The sequence below is a fragment of the Scomber scombrus genome, chromosome 2, assembly GCF_963691925.1.
Source record: "Scomber scombrus chromosome 2, fScoSco1.1, whole genome shotgun sequence".
NCBI lineage: Eukaryota > Metazoa > Chordata > Actinopteri > Scombriformes > Scombridae > Scomber > Scomber scombrus.
This window is the reverse complement of record NC_084971.1, coordinates 15,416,497-15,436,921: the sequence shown is the minus strand read 5'-3', so window position 1 is coordinate 15,436,921 and position 20,425 is coordinate 15,416,497. Positions and strand designations below refer to the sequence as shown.

The window sequence follows — 20,425 nt, the reverse complement described above, 5'->3', positions numbered from 1 at the left end:
TAGCCCAAATCAATAATAGATATGACGTGATGACCACAACACAACTAATGTCGGTAGAGTTTGCCATTGGTACAGCATGTGAATCTATCAGAATACTTAAGCTGAATATTTAGTATTGTGTAGGTTTACATTAGGCTACATCATTAACACTTGCAGTAATTTATTTGCTAAATGACAAACAGGCAATTCCCAATTGCCTGCAGAAAAAGTAGCCTTCTGCCTTGTTGTAATGTCACCAAGCAGTCTTACTCATACTTTTGGTCTCTTTTTATTTACTAATTGCAGCATATTGCCTAGAAAGGAGAGGGTAAGAAAGGGAGCTACAGCAGGGGGACCACGGAAGCAGCTCTCTGCTCTCCTGGATAAAAGCATACACCAGCAGCAAGGAGGAAGAGGAAGATGAAGATGAAATGTCAGAGTCAAGACCAGAGTCATGTTAACTGTTTAGGGCCTTTTAAAGCTCAGATTTTAAAGTTGAAAGTCCTCTAATTCTATTGAAATATCTTAAAAGCTGTCCACATTTTATTTTAACTACACAAAGTGGTTTGGCGGTACTAAATCAGGCATGAAGCTATATTAGCTAATTATATTATTTTGTACCAACCGTGCGTTATTTCTATGTTACAAGACTTGCAGTAATCTTGTATTTACTTTAATAGGCTATTATTAAAACTTTAAAAATAGGCTATTATTAAAACTATTATTATTCTATTTTAGGCAGCTACAGCAGGGAAGCAGCTCTGTGCTGTCCTGCAATAGGCCATCCACTAGCATGGAAGATGAGGGAGATAAATCTCACACTGCTATAGAAGGCAGCAGGCAGTTCCACATGCCACACAAAGTGCCCTTATTTTTCACTGAGCACCTGCCCCCCAAAATGTCTGTGCACGCCACTGATGTACACACAAACACAGACATTTCACCACAAGGCAAGGTATGAAAAGGGATGTAATGAGGAAGTGAATGGGGTAGGGGGGCAATAGTCAGTTTTGGTGAGTTGTACCGTACATTTCATATAGTTCTGGATTGTTTCAATAATAATAAACATAAATCGTGAGTTAACGCATGACAATCGTGAGATTAATCGCAATTAAATATTTTAATCGATTGACAGCTCTTATATGTGTATATATATATATAATATATATAGATTTGTAGGTGGCCCCAACACAAATCAAATGCCTGACCCTAGTGGCATTAAAATCATGCTCTGAACAGAACCACCAAAGCATGTAGTGTAGAAATGTCAACAGACTGAAGTCCTGTTCAACTACAACACTATCTACTGGGTGATGGGGTGTACTTAAAGTGACAAGGGGGGGCTCAGTTAGTGGAGCAGAAAAAATCATATACAAATCTGGCTGGAAGCCAAGGTAGGTCTATGGCGAGCACCTTACCTTGCTATACCAAAACGATGCCCATGATTGGAGGGATGAGGCATCCACATGCAGCCAGCTAGCCTCTTTGTTCTCAAAAGTTTGCCACAGGTGAGCTGGCTGTCTCTCTTTTTTTACTCTGAGGCTCCACCCATCCAGGAAGCAGTGAGGCAGGTAGTAAAGGTTAGAATGGGAGGAGATTTTCCACACATGCATTTAAAAAAAAATAATTTTAGACACTCAAAGCTTTACCACATACTTTTTCATTTTAAGAGTTTATTGGTTAAAACAAATCTTTATTCTGTTGCACTACAATTAAATAATATTTCTAAGAACTATAAAGCTGACCACGCCAGAGAGTAAACAGTTTTTTATCTTTTTATTTTCTCGATTAATCGATCCGTTGTTTGGTCTTTAAAATGTCTGAAAATTGTGAAAAATGTCTGTCATTGTTTTCCAAACCTAAACGTTTGTTTTATCCCAACCAACAGTCCACAAAAAAATCAGTTTACCTATCATGGAGGACTGGAAAAACAAGAAAATATTTACATTTACAAAAGCCGGAACCGGAGAATTTTCTTCTTTAAAAAGTGAATCAAAACAATGAATTGATTACCAAAATAGTTAGCAGTTAACCTTCTGTCGATCAACTAACCACTGCAACTCTACTTGTAATAATGGTTTCTTGGTTATTTGTATTATATTTATTTTCTTCCTTTTTTTAAAGAGCCGTTTAAATATGTCAGCCTTGTTATGGATATTTATCTGGGGTTATCTTCTGTTGTACATATGTGGATCCCAGTGGAAATAAGCCTGCTTTTGTATATTTCTGTGTCTGATTTATCCAACTAGTGCAGTGAGAACAAAAGCAAGTATAACAAGGACAAGACTGAAAAGTCAAGCCAACAGCCTGGCAGGGAATGGCGTTAAAAGTATTCTTACTGGGGTTAAGGAGAAGCTGGCACATGCATTTACTGGTAGAATACCAAAATATATCTTACACTGGTACATTCAGTATATGTACAGTGTACATATATTTGGAGACTTCACACATGTATATGAATAAACACAAGGTGTTGCAGTCTAGTCAGTCTAGCTGCTTGAGAAAAACACCCTACAGGAAGATTGAAAACATAGTGGTTTCACACTGTGGTAAATAAAGTTCAGAAGTGTTATTCAGCTGTGACTGTGACATTTAGCATGCATCCTCTCAGGACCCACACTCACACACAAATTCCACCCACATACTAACAGAAACATTGGTTGACTGGTTGAGAAGGTGTAAAGGCCAAAGTGTGGACGCAAATGTCATGTGCATGCATATGTAAAGGGAATGTGCTCTCTAATTTAGAGCAAGTATCATAAGTTAATTCTAGATTCTTTTAGAGCTTAAACCCACATTTAAACCACTACTGTTGTTATAAATGTCTGTCAGACCCCATTTCTATAATGCTTGTGGTTTAGTTCAGTATACTTCCTGCCTAAACAGGTGTCTCTTGTGTGAATAAAACAAATAATGTAAAACACAGCTATGAATGAAGATACACAATCATAGTGTTGCTGGTAGGGTTAAAGTGAGATGATGAAAAAAATCATAAAACTAATTTGTCTTTTCATCTGTGTTGCATTTATTGAATATACATTTTTTTAAATCAATTTGTTTGTATAGTAAAGCTGCATACATGTTAGGACACCAGTAATGGAGATAAAACTGTTAGTCATTGAGGAGAAACATTTTCAAAGCTCTTTTTTAAGTAACCACTTTACAAATATCAATATTAAGTTTGATTCAACAGCACAAAAGTTGCATCATAAATGCATCAATGTCGGCAGCTTTGTTTAGCAGGCAAAAGCAAAACATTATAAGAATAACCACAACAGATAAAAACATATTATTTGTAATTACCTTTATTTTATAATGATACATAGTTACAATTATTAACATTAAAATAATTGTTTTAATATCAAAACTCTCTGAATTTACCTTCTCATCGAGGGCACTGGCATGGGTGTTTTCATATGTATCTTCAAATGCATGTATATAACACTGTTTGTGTATACACAAACAGTGTGGTTTGGTCCCCCCTCCACTATGTGACTATGTGTATACCTGCTCAGTATGTTTTATTAGATCCTCCAGTGTATCCTCTATAAGAGATTGTACCGTTTTGTCACATTACATTTGGGTAGCCAGCATTCACTGTGAAAGCCACAACTCAGTGGAACACCCTACCGTTTTGTCACATTACATTTGGGTAGCCAGCATTCATTGTGAAAGCCACAACTCAGTGGAACACCCTACTTGATGACAGCTTTGTACTTTGTATGTGTCCTGTGTGTTTTTTTTTTGCTTTATACTGTTTGTTATTGTGCTGTTATATGTTTTAATATTAACCCACTGAAGGGACTGCAAATGAAAATTAGCTATAAGGTGACTTACATCAAATGGTAACATTTATGTTTAACACTGTACATAGCCCCAATGAACAAATTACTACTACTACTACTACTACTACTACTACTCCTACTACTACAATAACCATCATCATCATCATCATCATCATCATCATCATCATCATCATCATCATCATAATTTCTACCTTTTCATTTTCATGTTTACCATTTTCCATATATGTGCTCAGCCTAATAACTCTATTATTAATGTATGAGTTATATTAGATTTTATTTAGAACTATGTGAGGACTCTACACTTATGCAAATTATCCATCTAACCACCCCATATGTGTTGTCATCAAATTTAAACAAAGCAATAATATGATCTACTCTGATCATCTCTGCTTCAGGCTGATTTCAACCTCCCGCTCTGGTTTCTTTTGAATGATTCTTATTTTTGCATCTCTTGTTTGTATAGTTTTAGAGCTCAGTTTTGATTTGCTCTGCTGTGGGTCTTGCTTATTGTGATTATACAACATAAATTGTTAAAGAGCCAAGCAAATAATTTCCAGTAACACCTAAATTACATCCTTTCAATGTGATAATGATAATTAACTACTTTGGATATGAGTTGAGACCACCAAGCACTTTGTGAAAGCACAAATTAATTAAGCAGTCAAACAAAGTCAAAACAAGACCATTACAAACAAATGCGTTCAAATATTAATCACTGAAATTAATGTTACCTTCACAACAGTTTTAACGTTTTTGTCTTAAGTAACATGTGGATTGAATTGATTTGAAAAGTTAAAGCAGAAAACACTCAATAAAAAAAGAAGAAAACGGTTACCAAGGAAACATGTCTGATCTGCTTTTCTAAGCAATTATACCATACGGGCTATCCAATGGATGCTCTGCAACTGCCAGACGTTGTAATCCGTTCTTGCTCATAGTTTCATACACATAATCACCGGACACCGGCAGGGTGCTTCTTGTCATTCTGCTGCAAATCCAGAGTTTTACCTGTTGGTAATGAAATATCACTGTAAAGATTGACAGGATCAAGATTCATCTGTAGAGGTACAGTAAGTGCTGGATTACTTTGGAGTTCTCTCTGGAGGCATGTAAAATAGGTAAAGTCACAATTGTAGCATGTCAATATAAGGATGTAGTATATTAGCAGATAAGCTTGATTTGATAAACTCAGACAGGTATATCCTCATATTACCATCAGATAACCTTTTAAATACATTGCTGTGTGTGGTTTTTTTCTCTTATCTCTTACAATATAAGTACATTTAGAGTTGATCCTCTAATGGTCAGTATGAACAGGAGGAATGATTACAGTGTGATCAAACTTTCAGTGTTCATATGGGCACTTGATTATTGTTTAAAGACATACTTCAAAAATTGTGAGCCCATCCTTTAAGGTCTTGTACATTAAAATGTTTTACTTTTGGGGCTTGACATTTGTAAAGTCATTTTGAGACTTATATGCAGAGCATGTTTTGATACTAACATGTGTGCTACCATATAATACCAAAAATGTATTTTAAGTGTTTTAAAACGTTAAAGTTTCTTACCATAGGTAAAGGCTATTTATATTAAGACAGAATGGAAAAAAAAACTTGTGAACCGAGGTAAATTCAAAGAAGCTGTGTCCACATCCGCAGAGATGCAGGCATAGCATTCAGTGGTTTTTTGTTATGAGAAAAACAGACGATGTTAAGAGTTTTGACCACCTGTTTACAGAAATTATGTGGTTTTGGTGGGATGCAGTGTAGTTGACTGATACATGTGTACACGAACAGCAAATAAACTCTGCAGAAACTGGTGGTAACTAATGCTACTTCAGTTAAGACACAAAATCGCATGTAGATAGGTCTGAACTCACCCTCGGGATGATCAACAGGGTGAAGATTGTTGTTACCAGCATGCTGATGGCGGCCGTAGGGATGATGATCAACAGGAATGGACACTCATGGTTCACACCTATAGGTTTATGTGTTGAGGCAGCTGTATGAGGAGCGTGACTTGGTGGCACTGTGGGGCACTGTGGAACTGAGGAAAAGGCAAAAATGGGCTACACCAAAAAAATGCACTCTTTTCATTGCAACAGCATTTGTGGGACAGCTTTAACTACATTTTTTTCCAACTTAATACATGCTGCAAACATATAACAACACATAAACCACATAAAAAATAGTCCACAATAAGTACAGGGCATGGGCCACCAGGAGTGAATGAATTATTCAGATCCTTTAATTAAAAGTAGTATTAAGACAATTTAAAAAATACTGCATTCATTTTTTACTGAGGTGAAACCATGAATTATATCAGCAAAATGTAGGAACTTGATGCTAATGTTCTGTTTGGGGTCTTGGAGTCCCTGGGCCCTCTTTAACAGTTCAATATTTAACAACTCACCATTGTTCTATCCACTTGATACCTCATACTTTTAAACATGACTCTAAATGATGGCATGTGTCAGAAGTCTGCTATAGAAATGATTTATTTTTATTGTGGGGTTATGATTTTAGCTGTGAAGCATGCCAAATACACACTACATCTGTGATTGGTGTTAGCAGAGCATTTTATACAGCACTACTGCTCTCAAGTCCCACATAAATCTATAAGGATTTCTAACTCTTTTGGAATTTTCCAACATAATTGCTCATAAGACGCATAACAGCTAGTTAGACCTCTCCAGAGTTTAACTGACCCTAAACATACAGTAAGTAATGTCACTTTTATCAAAATTTTCCGCAGTTTTATATACTATTGTGTATCTTTAAGATCACCATACGTATGCGATGTACAATTTTCCATAATAAATTTACTAGAGGTGCAGTGTGGAATTAACAAAACTGAAGTATTTATACATTTATGTCAGTAGCTGCCATTAAGAGAAAATAATGCGTGTTTGGTTTTTAAGGGGGGGGGGGGGGGGACATACCTTGTACTTCAACTGTGTAGTTATTACACTGCATGTCACCTATGGGAAACCTTTTGTACACACAGATGTATGAACCAGAGTCATTCAAGTTCAGATTGCGGATGGTGATGGTGTGGTTATCCATAGACCCTTTCTTCTGAATCCTATCTTTGTATCTTCTGCCTGGGGTGATTTTGTCTTCTGACTTGGGATTAGGGTGATAGTAAATCACGTTTTCCTTCTCAAAACCTTTATAGAGATACATCCCTACATAATCTGTAATGTTGTTGAGACATCCTGCAGAAGAACACTTCAAGGTGACGCTCTGACCAGGCTCTCGGTATATACTGTTCTCTGTTGTAGAAGAGATAAGCTGTCTGATTAGACGGCCTGAAAACATGCCACAGGACACAGACATCTGCATTATTTCAAAATTGACTGGATAACATTATTTCGGGAAGTAGCAGGAGTTCAATTGTGACTCATTACACATTAATTCCAGATAAGCAAGGAATCTGTAAAAACATCAATGGATGAAACTTCTAAGAACTTAACTAATATGGCACCATTCAAAGGTAAATCTTTCAGCAGTTAATATTGTTGCAGACAGATATAGCTACAACAAAATGTTCTTAAAAATGTATTAGGAGAAGTAAATGGACATACCCGCATTGGCAGAGAGACAGAGCAACAACATGGACCAATAGAGTAGCATTATCCTCGACTTCAGTAGCACTGACTACGTACTGTTGAAGTTTTTAACTTTGAGACAGCGAAGGAACAGTGCTTCCTGTACAGTCTGATGTGGGCGATGATGTGCAACCTGTGAGGCAGAAGTAATTTACTCACGTGCCCTAGATAGCAATATGATCTTTAGCTTGTCTTTTGCTTGTATGATGCTGAAGTCAAGTCAGTTTTATTCACACAGCACCTTTCAGACACAATGGCTGGTGAAAGTTAATTGCATGAATTATTACTTCTTTTTTTTAATCAAAGGGGGGTAGTTAGTACATTCTTGCCATATTGCTGCAATGCATGTGGAAATTACCATAAAATCTAAATGTTCTCTAAAAGCATCCTTTTATTGAAAGCAAGTCTACAAATCCAACTTATATTTAATGAAATGTATAACACAATACTTACACATTTATATTATTATAATTGCAATTGTTATTTGGAATATGTGGTAAAATAACAATAGACATTGGGACAAAACTTTCTTGATCCAAAATAAATATATTTCCTATTTACCGTAAAAACCGTTGTAAAAGACGCACCATTGAAAAGTGGGTCTTACACCGGTGTGTCCTATATTCACCAGTAAAATACAGAGGTTGGATCTGGATATGATCATAGGTATGTAAAAGGCCGTCCACGCTAAGAATGATAACTATAAAGATAACGATGTGAGCGTCAACACTTATGAAGTAGTATAACGTCCTATAAACAGCTGTGTACTAAAGCACGCACGCGCTCCAGCTGTGTCTGCAGCTTATTAAAATAGATAGCCTAGTGACCCGTTACTGCTGTATGTTGTACGGAAACATAACAAATAAAACCAGGTTCACCGGCGGGTGCTGATTCACTGTGTGTCAGTATTTACAGACCAAACTGACCCGACTGTCAGCAGCAGATGTTGAAGCGCGATGTGCAAAAGCGCACAGACGATCAGCTATTGCCCTGTGGCAGAGATATATGAGCACAGATCTGAAGATAAAAGATTCACTAACTTAGTTGTTTTTCCACTGGATGGAACAGAGAATGATGCTTTGTTTGACTCTGGGATTGACTGGGTAGCTGTTGTTCTGCTCACCCCATGTTGCTTTGTTAGTGTGTTTACTACAGTAAAAATCCATGGTAAAATTCTTGTAAGGCTATGCATTCACTGTACATTTCATGCATGAGGTCTTGTGGTAGGAAATGTCAGCACTGCTTTGTCATCAAAGAGGACGTTGACAAATGCATGGTGACCTCCTCGTTTATCTCCGAGATCAAGGGTGAACTGGCCTCCATCAAGCAGCTAATCTCTGTCCTTCTCTGGCGACAGACTGACCTCGGCTCCCGTAATAGCCTAAACTACGAGCTACAAGGACCAAAAACTCGATTTTTACAAAAACAAGCCGTCCTCAGATCTGGACAGATAACATATGCACAGGCGGCAGTGACACGAGTGCGCAGGGACCGTCTGCAAATTGCAATACCAGAGGATGATGCTGCAAACAAAAATCAATAACTGCTCTGGTATACAACATAATTACTTCAAAATCACTACATGCATCAACGGTCTCCTCATGGTCATACTACAATAGCTGTTTTGGAAATATATGCTTTTGTATTATTTTGGTGGATTTTAGATTAGATTAATCATTAATAACTTCAATATTAATCAATAACTCCACTGTTATACAGTATAGAGCAGTGGTCTCCAACCCTGCTCCTGGAGAGCTACTGCCCTGCATGTTTTAGGTATCTCCTCACTCTAACTCGTTATCAAGCAGCTGAGGCTCGTCAAAGGGCTTGATAACGAGTTAATGATTAGAATCAGGTGTGTTAGAGTGAGGAGATACCTAAAACATGCAGGGCAGTAGCTCTCCAGGAGCAGGGTTGGAGACCACTGGTATAGAGACTCCAAAATCCCTACACACATCAGCAGTCTCCTCGTGGTCATATTACAACAGCTGTTTGGGAAAAAAATATTTTTGCGTAATTTTCACCACTGTGGCCATCTATCCTAATAGGGGTTGTCGGCTCAACAATTCCATTTGATTGCTTTTGTCTGTTTTGCTTTTCAGTTATTGTTTTTGTAGGCTAACATAACAAACTAGTTTACCTTGTGTGTGTTTTTCCCCTGACAACAAAAACATCTTTTGAGGTCTGTGTGTGCAGTAGTAACCCAGTGTGTGTCTCTTATTGCATCAAGGACTTGATTAGTGGCTGTTTGACTTCATGAAAAAAGCGGTGGTTATTATTATTATTGATATTCTTAGTGGGCTGGAAAACAGAAAAAAACCCATGTGTTTTAAGTCTGTATCTAAAAAAAAACGTTGCTGGCCCGCTCACATTTGAGACAGTGCCAAAATGGCAGCATATAAAAACATTTAAATATATTGTTATGAAAACCACTACTTTAAAATTATTTATTTAAAAGAAAAAGAAATCACTTGAAGAATTGTGTATTCTTAAGTTTTAGAGCTAGTCGAGAGGCTTAACTATAGTTTCTGTTGTTTTTGTAACTCTACATCAAATTTGTTCTAATTTGTTCTACATTTCAAAAATGTTATTTCCACTGCTAGATTTGCTTGTTGCTTGATCTGACCAAGCTCTTCTGATCTTTGATTTAAGTTTCTTGTCTGATATTAATCTGATTTGTCTTCCTCTTTCTGTTAAAGTAAATAGATCAGTTCCTTCACCTTCCACTTGCCTGTCTCTGGTGTTGTGCTTTTGTGTGTGTTCCTATAATCTTTCAGTGTGTGTAGCACAAAAAAAATAATACAAAAGCATATATTTCCAAAATAGCTGTTGTAGTATGACCATGAGGAGACTGCTGATGTGTGTAGTGATTTTGGAGTCATTATATTGTATACCAGAGCAGTTATTGATTTTTGTTTGCAGCATCATCCTCTGGTATTGCAATTTGCAGACGGTCCCTGCGCACTCGTGTCGCTGCCGGCTGCGCAAAGAGATGTTATCCGTCCAGATCGGGGGACGGCTTGTTTTTGTAAAAATCGAGTTTTTGGTCCCTGTAGCTCGTAGTATGGGCTATTACGGTGTGGAAAATGCATCATTTATGTTTAAAGAACGCTTCGCCTGTGACTTATTGATCCCGGAAGTTTCGAATCTGTGAATATCTTTCCAACTTTATCGAACTGGAGGAGTTTGGTAAGAGTGAAGGCACTAAAAAGAACCTGCCGTAAATTTGAGCGCAAATGGCTTAAGACCAAATTGCAGGCTGATTATATTCTCTATAAGACCTGCTCAGTAAATATAACAAAGAAATAAAAACATCTAGACAGTATTACTTCTCTCAAATTATAAGCGAAAATCTGTATAACTCTAAATTTCTGTTCAGCACAATTGATAAACTGGTCAATCCCTTCAGACCAATACCTGCTGAACTCCACTCTTCACAAAAATGCAATTTATTTGCCATATTTTAATTCCAAGATTATTAAAATTCGAAACAAAATCATGGCTTCTGCTGGTGCGAGTGACTTCTCTTCCACTCAGTGCCATAGTGCCATCACCCTCTCCAACTTCGCACCCATTCTAAGTTATGAGCTGCAAGAAGTAGTACAAAAGTTCAGCTCTGCTACATGTGCTCTTGACCCAATGCCCAGTTGTTTAAAAGTGTTCTGAACTGTTTAGTAAATGATGTATCTTGAAATTGTTAATACTTCTCTACTCTCTGTAATCTTCCCCACAGCTCTCAAACACACTATTGTTACACCACTGTTAAAGAAGAGAACTCTTGATCCATTTGTCCTAGAGAACTATAGATCAATCTCAAACCTAACATTCCTGGGGAAAATTCTTGAAAAGGTTGTATATCAACAATTACACATTTATCTGTCATATAACAATTTCTTTGATGTTTACCAGTCTGGTTTTAGAGTTAACCACAGCACAGAAACTGCCCTGGTCAGAGTTGTGAATTATTTGACTTTGTAGTAAAAACACACGCAAAAACAGATTTTGCACGGGCACTACAATAGTACTTCTTAAGCACCTTGAACATTTTTTAGGCCTTAGAGGCATTGCTTTTAACTGGCTTTCTTCTTACCTTACTGGCATGGCCGTAGCTACCATTGAGGACACCGAGGTCATGTCCTCAGTATTTTTTTCTTGAAGTTTCGTTTAATTGGGAAGTGAAAATAGCCGACGAGACAATTATCCTTGCATCAACAGACTGTCATGTGACACGTACTTGAAGATTCCGCTGCCATGTCAAAACCGTATCCGGCTATAGCCAGCGGTGGAGTGAAGCCTTGAAATCGCCAGAAATATGTTGTCTTCATTTGTGAATTGGACTTGACACGATTTTGCAAACTGTTCATTCATTAGATGAGCCCTTTTCTCCCTTTCCCAGCAGGCCGTGCTCCATTCCACATTTTAAGAACAAACAAAGAAAATAATATATTGCAGTTATAATTTTTAAATATACAACCATGGAAGTTGTAGAATACTGAAATAGGAGTTGATTTAAGTTGCAAAATTGGAAATGATAAGAAAGAACTGGACCACAAGAATGACCATGACTGAGAAATGCAAAGCAAGAAAGCAGTATAAATACATCATGGATTAAACTTAACAGTCATATAAATTGTGGTTTTATTTTTGACCTCTGTATTTGAAAAATCCTGGCTACGGCCTTGCTTACTGGTAGATCTTTTTTCTGTTGCTGTTGGTAACTCTGAATCAGATGTAGTCAACGTTCCATATGGAGTCCCTCAAAGGTCAATTCTTGGCCCTCTACTGTTTAATTTGTATATGCTCCCACTTGGGTCCATCATTCAACAATACAACATATCATATCAGTCCTATACTGACGACACACAGTTATACATATGTTTCTGCCAACCACCTTAACCCAGTGAATGATATCATCCAGTGCATTACTGAAGTTATATATTGGATGGCCAAAAATTTCTTGCAGCCAAATGAAGACAAAACGGAGATTCTTTTAGCAGGTCCGAAGACTTTGAGGCATCAGATTAGCTCTTTGTTAACTCCCCTATCAGTAAAACCCTGTGAGCATGTGAAAAACGTGGGTGTGATCTTGGATGCTGATCTTAACTTTCAGAAGCACATTTCCAGTATCTCTAAGACTGCTTTTTATCATCTGAGAAATATATCCAAAGTTAGATCTTTCCTGTCACAGTCTGATTCTGAAAAGTTGGTTCACGCATTCATTTCCAGTCGACTAGACTATTGTAATGGACCCTTTGCTGGACTGGCAAAGCAAATGTTTAATAAACTCCAGCTTATTCAGAATGCTGCAGCCAGACCAGAGTATTAACCAAAACCAGAAGGTGTGAACACATCCTTCCTGTTTTACTTTCTCTTCACTGGCTACCAGTAAAGCAAATAATTGATTTTAAAATACTTCTTATTGTTTTTAAAGCTATAAACGGCCTAGCTCTCTCTTACGTTGTTGACATGCTCTCTGAATACACGCCAGACAGACCCTTGAGATCATCAAATAAAGGTCTCCTCACCATACCTAGAATAAATACTAAATCAGCTCATGATGCCTTCAGCCATTATGGTCCTACTCTTTGGAATTCTTTACCACATGAACTCAGGTCTGTTACAACAGTGTCTTCCTTTAAAAGCAGACTAAAAACATATCTTATTTCGCAAGCTTTTAGTTAGGTTAATGGGTAAAACCTTCTTTCTAGAAACAGTATTATTATTGTTATTTCTTTTAACAATGATAATAATATTACTTCTTACCCTACTCTCTTATTGTAATACCTTCTCACCTTCTAATTTTATATGCTGTCTTATATGTTCTTGTATGTTTTTATGTTTTTATATATGTAACATCTTCTTATTTTATGTTTTATTTTATTTGTTTTATATATGTAATGTTAATGTAATGTTATATATTTTTGTCATGTATGATCTTTACTTGTTTTTAAGCTAATTGAGTTTACGCCTGCTGTATGAAATGTGCTAAATAAATTTGACTTGACTTGAATTGACACAGAGTCCGGGGACAGTGAGCTTGGTGAGAATTACAGCACACACCGACAAGAGTTTTTTGACTCGAGTAAGCATACAGTTACACACTGTATCAAATATGTGACTCACAGGCCTTATTAGAACACCATCCAATGGAGGGTTAATAATAGCATAAAAGCACCTGATTTACATGATAAAATCATTTCAAAGCATAGTTTTAAAAATTCTGAAATAAAACCATAAAAAATCAACACAGAAACAACACACACACATGCATTTTGTTCTGTCTACTGTAATTGATTGAGCCTCCTATACATAACTATTAGGCAATAACACCTAGTGGAGGTTAAACTTAAACTAAAAGGAAGATACATTGCTGTGACTGTTGCATGTTTCACTTCACAGAACTGAAAATGTGAAAATGCATGTGACATGACAAAAAATGTATTTTCGATTAATTAAAAATACCATATCATCTTCTGCAACTGTCAGACTGTGTTCATGTTTCCTTTGGATGTATATTTAAAATGAATTACAAGTGCATTTCTTAAAGGTTGCACCAATCATTTATGAATTTTGACCAACATAAATATACAGAAGTAATGACTGGGACTTCATGTCTACAGTAGGTTCAACTGAGCTATTACTGATTTAATTGTTTACACCTTTTGCTTTTCTACAGTGGCCCTGAGGTGCAAAAGAAAACAAAACAGTTCACATGACACAACAGACCCGCTGTTCCTCTCCCATCCATCCCACCACTGATCCTCACTCTGTTGCCACCTTTCCCAGTCACCATATACACACATGCACCTCAGTTTCCCATTATCCCCACAGTATGTACAATACACCCATAAATTACAGATAATCTCTTGGTCCTCTTAAGCGTTGCCTGTTTCATGTGTAGAATTGCTAGTTGAGAACACCCCCTGGTGGAGGATATCAAAAACAACAAATGTAAAACAAAAGGTGAATATACACTCAGTGAATGTTGGGAACACTTGTGCTATCTAATGCTATCCAATACAACAGCTCTGATATAAATTCTACTTTTAGGAAATGTTTACATTTTCAGTTTGTCTTGACATTGTCAGAAAGGTGATCAGTCGACTTTGTGTTTCTTATTAATGTCGCACCAGGTGGTGTTGTGTACTGTACTGAATTATATTAAAACATGTTCCTAATATTTTGTACACAGTGTTAACATACATTGTAAGAATATAGTTTATTAGTTTATTATTTAAAAAAAGGCAGCACCTCCCTCCAAGTATGTGTGATGAAAATATCTCTGGCTTTTGTTTATTCATAGAGGTTGTCCAAACAAACCTTTCTTTTCGAAACCTGTTCTACAGGCTAGTTTCAGATACAGGTCTCAAAACAAAAACAACCTGAACTGAAACTTCCTTCTGAATTATTGCTCCAACTCACAATTCTTTGCAATAATTTAGAAACTTGATACTCAGTTGATTCGCGGGGGTTTCAGATAATTTCTGTGGAAGTGATAAATCTTAACTGAAATTGTTTTAGTGGTGACTTGATACCATGCTTATGCTGCTCCCCTTGTGTTTTGATGCACTTTATATTTGGTTAACATCTTTGCTTTTCTATCTGCTTTTTTGTAGCGTTGTTTTTTGCTAGCCCAGCAAACCTGAACTCTTGATTCTCAAAGTGTCATCTAAAGTGCAAATGAAGGTTGAATTAACTTATATAACCCCTCCTCAGCAGTTGCTTATGTCTACCATTTGTGACCATATGATCCCATATTTCACAAGAAAAAAAGCAAAGATTAGATATTTGGCACAGCTGAAGTATGTTTGTCTGTATTCCTCTTATGACCAATTCGCCTGTGACCCACTGCTGTGAACTGTTATTCAGCCAGTGTTTTTGGGCCTGAATTCAAATTACCCCTGTCCTGTTGCTAAGGTTTTGGGCGTATAGTGCCATGATTTTCCAAAATCATGGCACTATACACACGTGCATACACATGCATTATGTTCCAAATTAACACAAACACTTCTTTCCAAAATCTTTTCTCCTGTTCATACTGCCCATTAGGAGATCCCTCTATAATGCACTTTCAATGTAAGTGATGTGGGGGAAAAACCCACAGCCAAGTCCAATTTAATCAAATCAAGTCAGTATCATTCCTAGTCATTTTAGTGCTCTTACTGTTATGATTTTTCCACTGCAAATAAGCAGAATGTTTTTACTAAAAACACTGTAACCAGAAAGATATCCACTTTGACTTGGACAGCTGAAGATATATATTATCTTTATCTCATTTTATCTATATTATTCAGATAAACTTTAAAATACAGTTTTGCTCAAAACAATCACTTTGGATTTGTCCCCCATCACTTGCACTGAAGGCACATTTGGAGGAGACAGTCAGTATGAACAGGAGGAAAGATTAAAGTGAGCAAAAAAACAGTTTCAATGTTCATAACTTGACTGAATTGTTTTACATCATTCCTGATTTTGGAAAAACCAAACAATCTCAACTTAAGTCCATTCACTTGCTTGTTCTGGAGCTTTCAACCTTATCATACTACTTTCATTGCCCAGTTTTCATGGAAATGCAGATCATCAAACTGCTCCTGTGAGAATTCTTGATTACAGTATTTGTTAATTTGTCCATGTTCATATTTGCTTTAAAGCAGAGCCTCTGTGTAAAGCTTAAAACTAAAATCACTTTAATGCAAATTTGTATGTTTTCAACTTTGCTAATTTGGGTTTTTAACATGTTTTAACATTAAACTATTTTTCCAATAGATGGCAGCATAGAGATGTATTTATTTTCTTTCTGAACGCTTAGATACCATCTATATATCTATTTATTTCTGTCATAAACTATATTCTTGCCAAACCAGCAAAACATTATAAATCACTTGCAAAGGCAAATAAAAATAAGGTTTTGCATCAGTACAGTACAAACAGACCATCATTTAAGTAAGCACATGAAGCACCAACTTACACTGACAGTATAAAGAAATAAACACCTGTGACTTTTGCTTTTTCTGTGCAGGGTGCAAGGTTTTGTCGTACATGCATGTAACACACATACACACAGGTTTTAAATGTGCAAAGTGTGAATAAGACACACTGTCAATACAATTAAGAGGGAGTTTTTTGTTCTTCAAATGTTCTAACACTCCTCAAACAACAAACGTTTGGTAGAAGAAACATTTGTGTTAGAAAAGAAGAAAAAAACATCATTCCAAATCTCACCTTCGTTGTGGGTCTGGCTATAAGACTTCATCAACATCACATGCCATGTTGTCTTGAGCTGGGCAGTGTGGAAAGTATTTAGAGGTAATTAGAGGAGTGCCTGGCATGACCCTTTGTCAATATTGTCCTCCATTGTTGTCTGCCTGTGGCCTATTTATAGTGCTCAACCTCTAATCTGTAATTGTAATTTTTGAACCCATTAACAAGAATGTGTCAATGTGGAAAGGCAATTGGCAAAATAGCATAACAATGTAGAGACCGATGTTAATAGTTTTGCTAGAAGTGTGATAATAAATTGCAAACTGGGAGTTAAGTAGAGAAAAAGCATTCAATTTGACACAGTTAGTAACTGCATTGATCACAAGTGTTAATGGTTCAAGAATCCCTGTTGGTTTTTAAGCATTTAGAAAAAAACTGTAAAATAGCAAGCATAGCTGATCTGAATTCAGCAATATAAATCTTAAATATGGATCAAAATAATCTGATATCATTTACTGATAAAAAAAAGTGAAACAATATCAGTGTGACAGCAGAAACAGTGATAAAACACCTGATTAATACTAAAGAGCTCTGAAAAAATTAAAACATACATGTTTGAAAGTATCACAGTTAAACCATTAACCATGTAGCTGTTAATAAAAAGCTTTATACTGATACATAACTTTTGTTAGCACTGAGAGCAGACAGCCAAGAATAGAATTCTAAGAAGTCAAATACGTGTGATACTTTTCTGAGGCTTTTATACACAGAATACAAAGTATTTTCAATGCAAGACAGTGAAGCGTGAAGAGAAAGAGGAACAAGGATTATCTCATCACCCCAACGAAACACATACAAAATGAATGGTACTGAAAGCTCTTGTGTGGTGATAAACTTCGATGTTGATGAACAAGCTTTATAGGTAGAAGACATTGAAACCAACCTTTGATACAGCCATCTGAGAGAGCAGCAGTCAATATTATACACCAAATCTCAAAATAAAGAGTCCAGTGATGTTGCGTCAACATGGTGTTGTCATATGTAAGTCTGGCAAATGTCCACAACTTGAAAATGTTGCTTTATATGTATTTGTCCTGATATCTGTGTTCAACTGAAAAGGAGAGGAATGAACAGAAAAGTCATATTGTTTCATCGTGCTTTCATCATTTTCAACAGAAATATTATTTACACAAGTGTGCAGCAAAAAATAAAAATAAAATAAATAAATGAATCAAATTTCACACAGTTCCATTTCTTATTTCAAATTTTGTTTTAATCACATTTCAGGACATGTATAAATTTATAAAGGACACGCATGATAATAAAAGACAATGTCATAAAATCACAACAAACACAAAGTCATTACAACACAGGCTGAAGTCCGGTGGTATAAGTTTCATTTTGACCTGCAGTATAAAGTGGATCAACAACATACAGAATATCAACAGTACAACAACAGAACAATATCTGCAGGAGACTCTATTGAGTTTTGTTTAAGGATTGTTGTGTTCTTTTTTTGCCAAATAAATGTTAAAATTAAAAACCTCTAAATTTATATGCTGGTGTTGTTTTTCTCTCTCCCAAAAGTTAATGATCAACCCTGATCATTTAGTATCACAGGACTGCACCTAGATTAATCATGCACATTTGCAGATTTTATTGTACATGCCTAACTTTGCTTTGGTGTTGAAAGGAAAAATACAGTATATTACGTACAGACAGAGGATATTTTGTTGTGTGTGATTATCAACCACCATTACCAAAAAAGCCCCTCCTTTCTGTAAGAGCTGGCATCAGATGAGGGTAAGAGTGAAACTAAAAAAAATCTGATATCACAAAGACTATGTGTTTTTTGGCAGTGAAGCTGTATAGCATAGCCAAATGTTACATACACACCAGTCACAATTAGAGGAACACAGTAAGTGAAAAGTTTAGCTCATGTGAAATGTGGAAGGATGGCTATTGTCTATCTCGCAAACTTTCTCAGTGGTTTGGAAAAAGGATATGAAATTTGTGGGGGTTATTGTACGTGTTCTCAAGGAGAGAAGTTCTTGAAGGGTTTTAAAAGACTTTGGTTATTTTCAGCCTCGAGACAAATAATAAGGTCAGTCTTACTTTAAGTCTAGTGTTACCCACCGTTGCCTGAGAACATGTACTGCAACCCCCACAAATTTCATATCCTTTTTCTTACTTTCATTGAGAAAGTTTGCAACATAGACACTTATCATCTTTCCATGTTTCACATGATCTTTACTTGTGTTTCACATGATCTCTACTTGTCACTTACTAGCTATTGGAAAATAATACGTGGTGTGTGTAAAATGTAAGTTATGTGTCTAAATGTTGATTGATTGGTTGTGATATATATACATATTTTACAAACCCTGTTTGAAAGAAGCAGAAATTAAAATCTGTAAAAAATCAAAGCAGTAACATCTTCCACTCAAAAGCCAAATGTGCACACAGAACTACGCATATACACACATACACAACTTCTAGCACCTGTTCCAAACAATTCCCCTTTAATCTTTTCATAATGAGAGGACTCAGTGAGAAGGAAAGCCAATCCAGCAAAGTTACTACAGGTATGTCTACAGTCACTGTGTGGGCACATACATTTAAACAAAGTTTTTCCTCCATAAATCTTTCCATGCATACCAGAGGTTCACTGCCATTTGCCATCAATTGGCCTGCCAACTGGATTTTGAGATGTTATATACTGCCTCTGATGTGACCACTGGAGCTGAACATTATCCTCTTGCTTGTCCGACTGATTAAAAATAAGTCAGTATCCTCTTTACATACTATACACACACTTTGTACACAGTACCTGTGATCAATCACAATAGTACAAGTTATTTATGATTATACACAGAGTTGTTTGCAATGAGAAAAGTGTGATGAACGAGTGGAGTTTAGCAAACAAGGAAGTGTTGATTTCAGAGGTTCCAGTAAATAGTTATATTCATGTGACATGAAGAATCTCCTGAGAGAGAGAGACAGGGAGAGAGAGAAAGAATTTAGATATCTGATATTGTCTTGTAGACTGCCAATACATGGACAACAAAATAAAGGTAAAACTAATATTTTCAGTTGTTTGCCTCAATGTTATATTTTAATTACCTCAGGCCTCGTTGTCATTGTGCTGTGTGTTCAGATGATCACCTAGAAAAAAGTTTAACATCAAAGTCTGGATTAAATCTCTTGGAGTGCAGATGAAAAGAGATATATTACATATATAAATATTTTTAGTTAGACACAGTAAATCAGAATAGCATAGGCATACCTTCCTCAGCTGCTGATTCAAATGTCATCCCTCGATGGTCACCTGGAACAAATTAAAGATTTTAATGTAGATTAAAGTGTGTGGGTGTAAAACCAGCACCATCTGTTGAGATCCAGATATGCAAGCCAAGTCAGATCCTCAATGAACATGAGTCAGGTTATACTGTGACTCAAATACTGATTAGTAACCAAGCCTAGCTTCCCACAAGCCCTGGAAAAATACTAAATTGACTGTATGCAGTGTAGTACATATTATTGTAAATATTTTAAGTCAGAAGGAACAGAAGTACAAAGCAGTTTTGACATTTTAACACCCAGTTAGTGCAGGGACAGTAAGGCTTTGAAGTCGGTCAACAGCATGTGCTACAAACAAATTCCTGAGCAAAGTTCAAATCATAGCAGGAGTACAAGCTTGAACATGCTTATGAGCTCCTCAGAAACCTGTCTGTGGTGAGCAGGTTTGGTTTCAAGATGCATCAGCACTAAATATGTTGTAATTTTATTTCCAGAGGACATTGATTGATACTTTTGAACAACATTCATC

The 20,425-nt window shown here is 36.4% G+C and overlaps 2 protein-coding genes across 7 annotated transcripts in view; both read right to left on the bottom strand.

The window, feature by feature from the left end:
- Positions 1–3,272: 3,272 nt before the first annotated feature.
- On the bottom strand, positions 3,273–17,619 carry LOC133993284 (uncharacterized). 4 transcript variants are annotated; one of them, XM_062432205.1, is made up of 6 exons: positions 17,540–17,570; positions 16,618–16,675; positions 7,372–7,528; positions 6,727–7,059; positions 5,665–5,831; positions 3,273–4,793 (listed from the first exon to the last, which is right to left on the bottom strand). In XM_062432205.1, the coding sequence occupies exons 3-6, from the start codon at positions 7,418–7,420 to the stop codon at positions 4,647–4,649; spliced, it is 696 nt and encodes a 231-aa protein (XP_062288189.1). In that variant the 5' UTR covers positions 7,421–7,528; positions 16,618–16,675; positions 17,540–17,570; the 3' UTR covers positions 3,273–4,646. The 4 variants fall into 4 exon arrangements, with proteins under 4 accessions (XP_062288189.1, XP_062288182.1, XP_062288196.1 ...); XM_062432198.1 differs by lacking the exons at positions 16,618–16,675; positions 17,540–17,570 and adding an exon at positions 11,486–16,604; XM_062432212.1 differs by lacking the exons at positions 16,618–16,675; positions 17,540–17,570 and adding an exon at positions 11,630–16,604.
- A 485-nt stretch (positions 17,620–18,104) lies between these two features.
- zgc:174863 (uncharacterized protein LOC100136852 homolog) overlaps positions 18,105–20,425 on the bottom strand; it is a 304,874-nt gene continuing 302,553 nt past the window's right edge. For all 3 annotated transcript variants that reach the window (XM_062428168.1, XM_062428167.1, XM_062428169.1), the window contains 3 exons: positions 19,883–19,924; positions 19,720–19,761; positions 18,105–19,582 (listed from right to left, as the gene is read on the bottom strand). In XM_062428168.1, coding sequence (XP_062284152.1) covers positions 19,721–19,761; positions 19,883–19,924 — 83 coding nt within the window. In that variant the 3' untranslated portion in view covers positions 18,105–19,582; position 19,720. The remainder of the gene's footprint in view (positions 19,583–19,719; positions 19,762–19,882; positions 19,925–20,425) is intronic.

Bases quoted from the DNA above. Each gene is read 5' to 3' on its own strand.
- LOC133993284 (XM_062432205.1), bottom strand. From the start codon at position 7,420: ATGCTACTCTATTGGTCCATGTTGTTGCTCTGTCTCTCTGCCAATGCG. The intron at 7,060-7,371 runs GTATGTCCATTT...CTTCTACAACAG, and splicing joins CTGTCTCTCTGCCAATGCGG to AGAACAGTATATACCGAGAG. The intron at 5,832-6,726 runs GTATGTCCCCCC...CCTTTTCCTCAG, and splicing joins CTACACAGTTGAAGTACAAG to TTCCACAGTGCCCCACAGTG.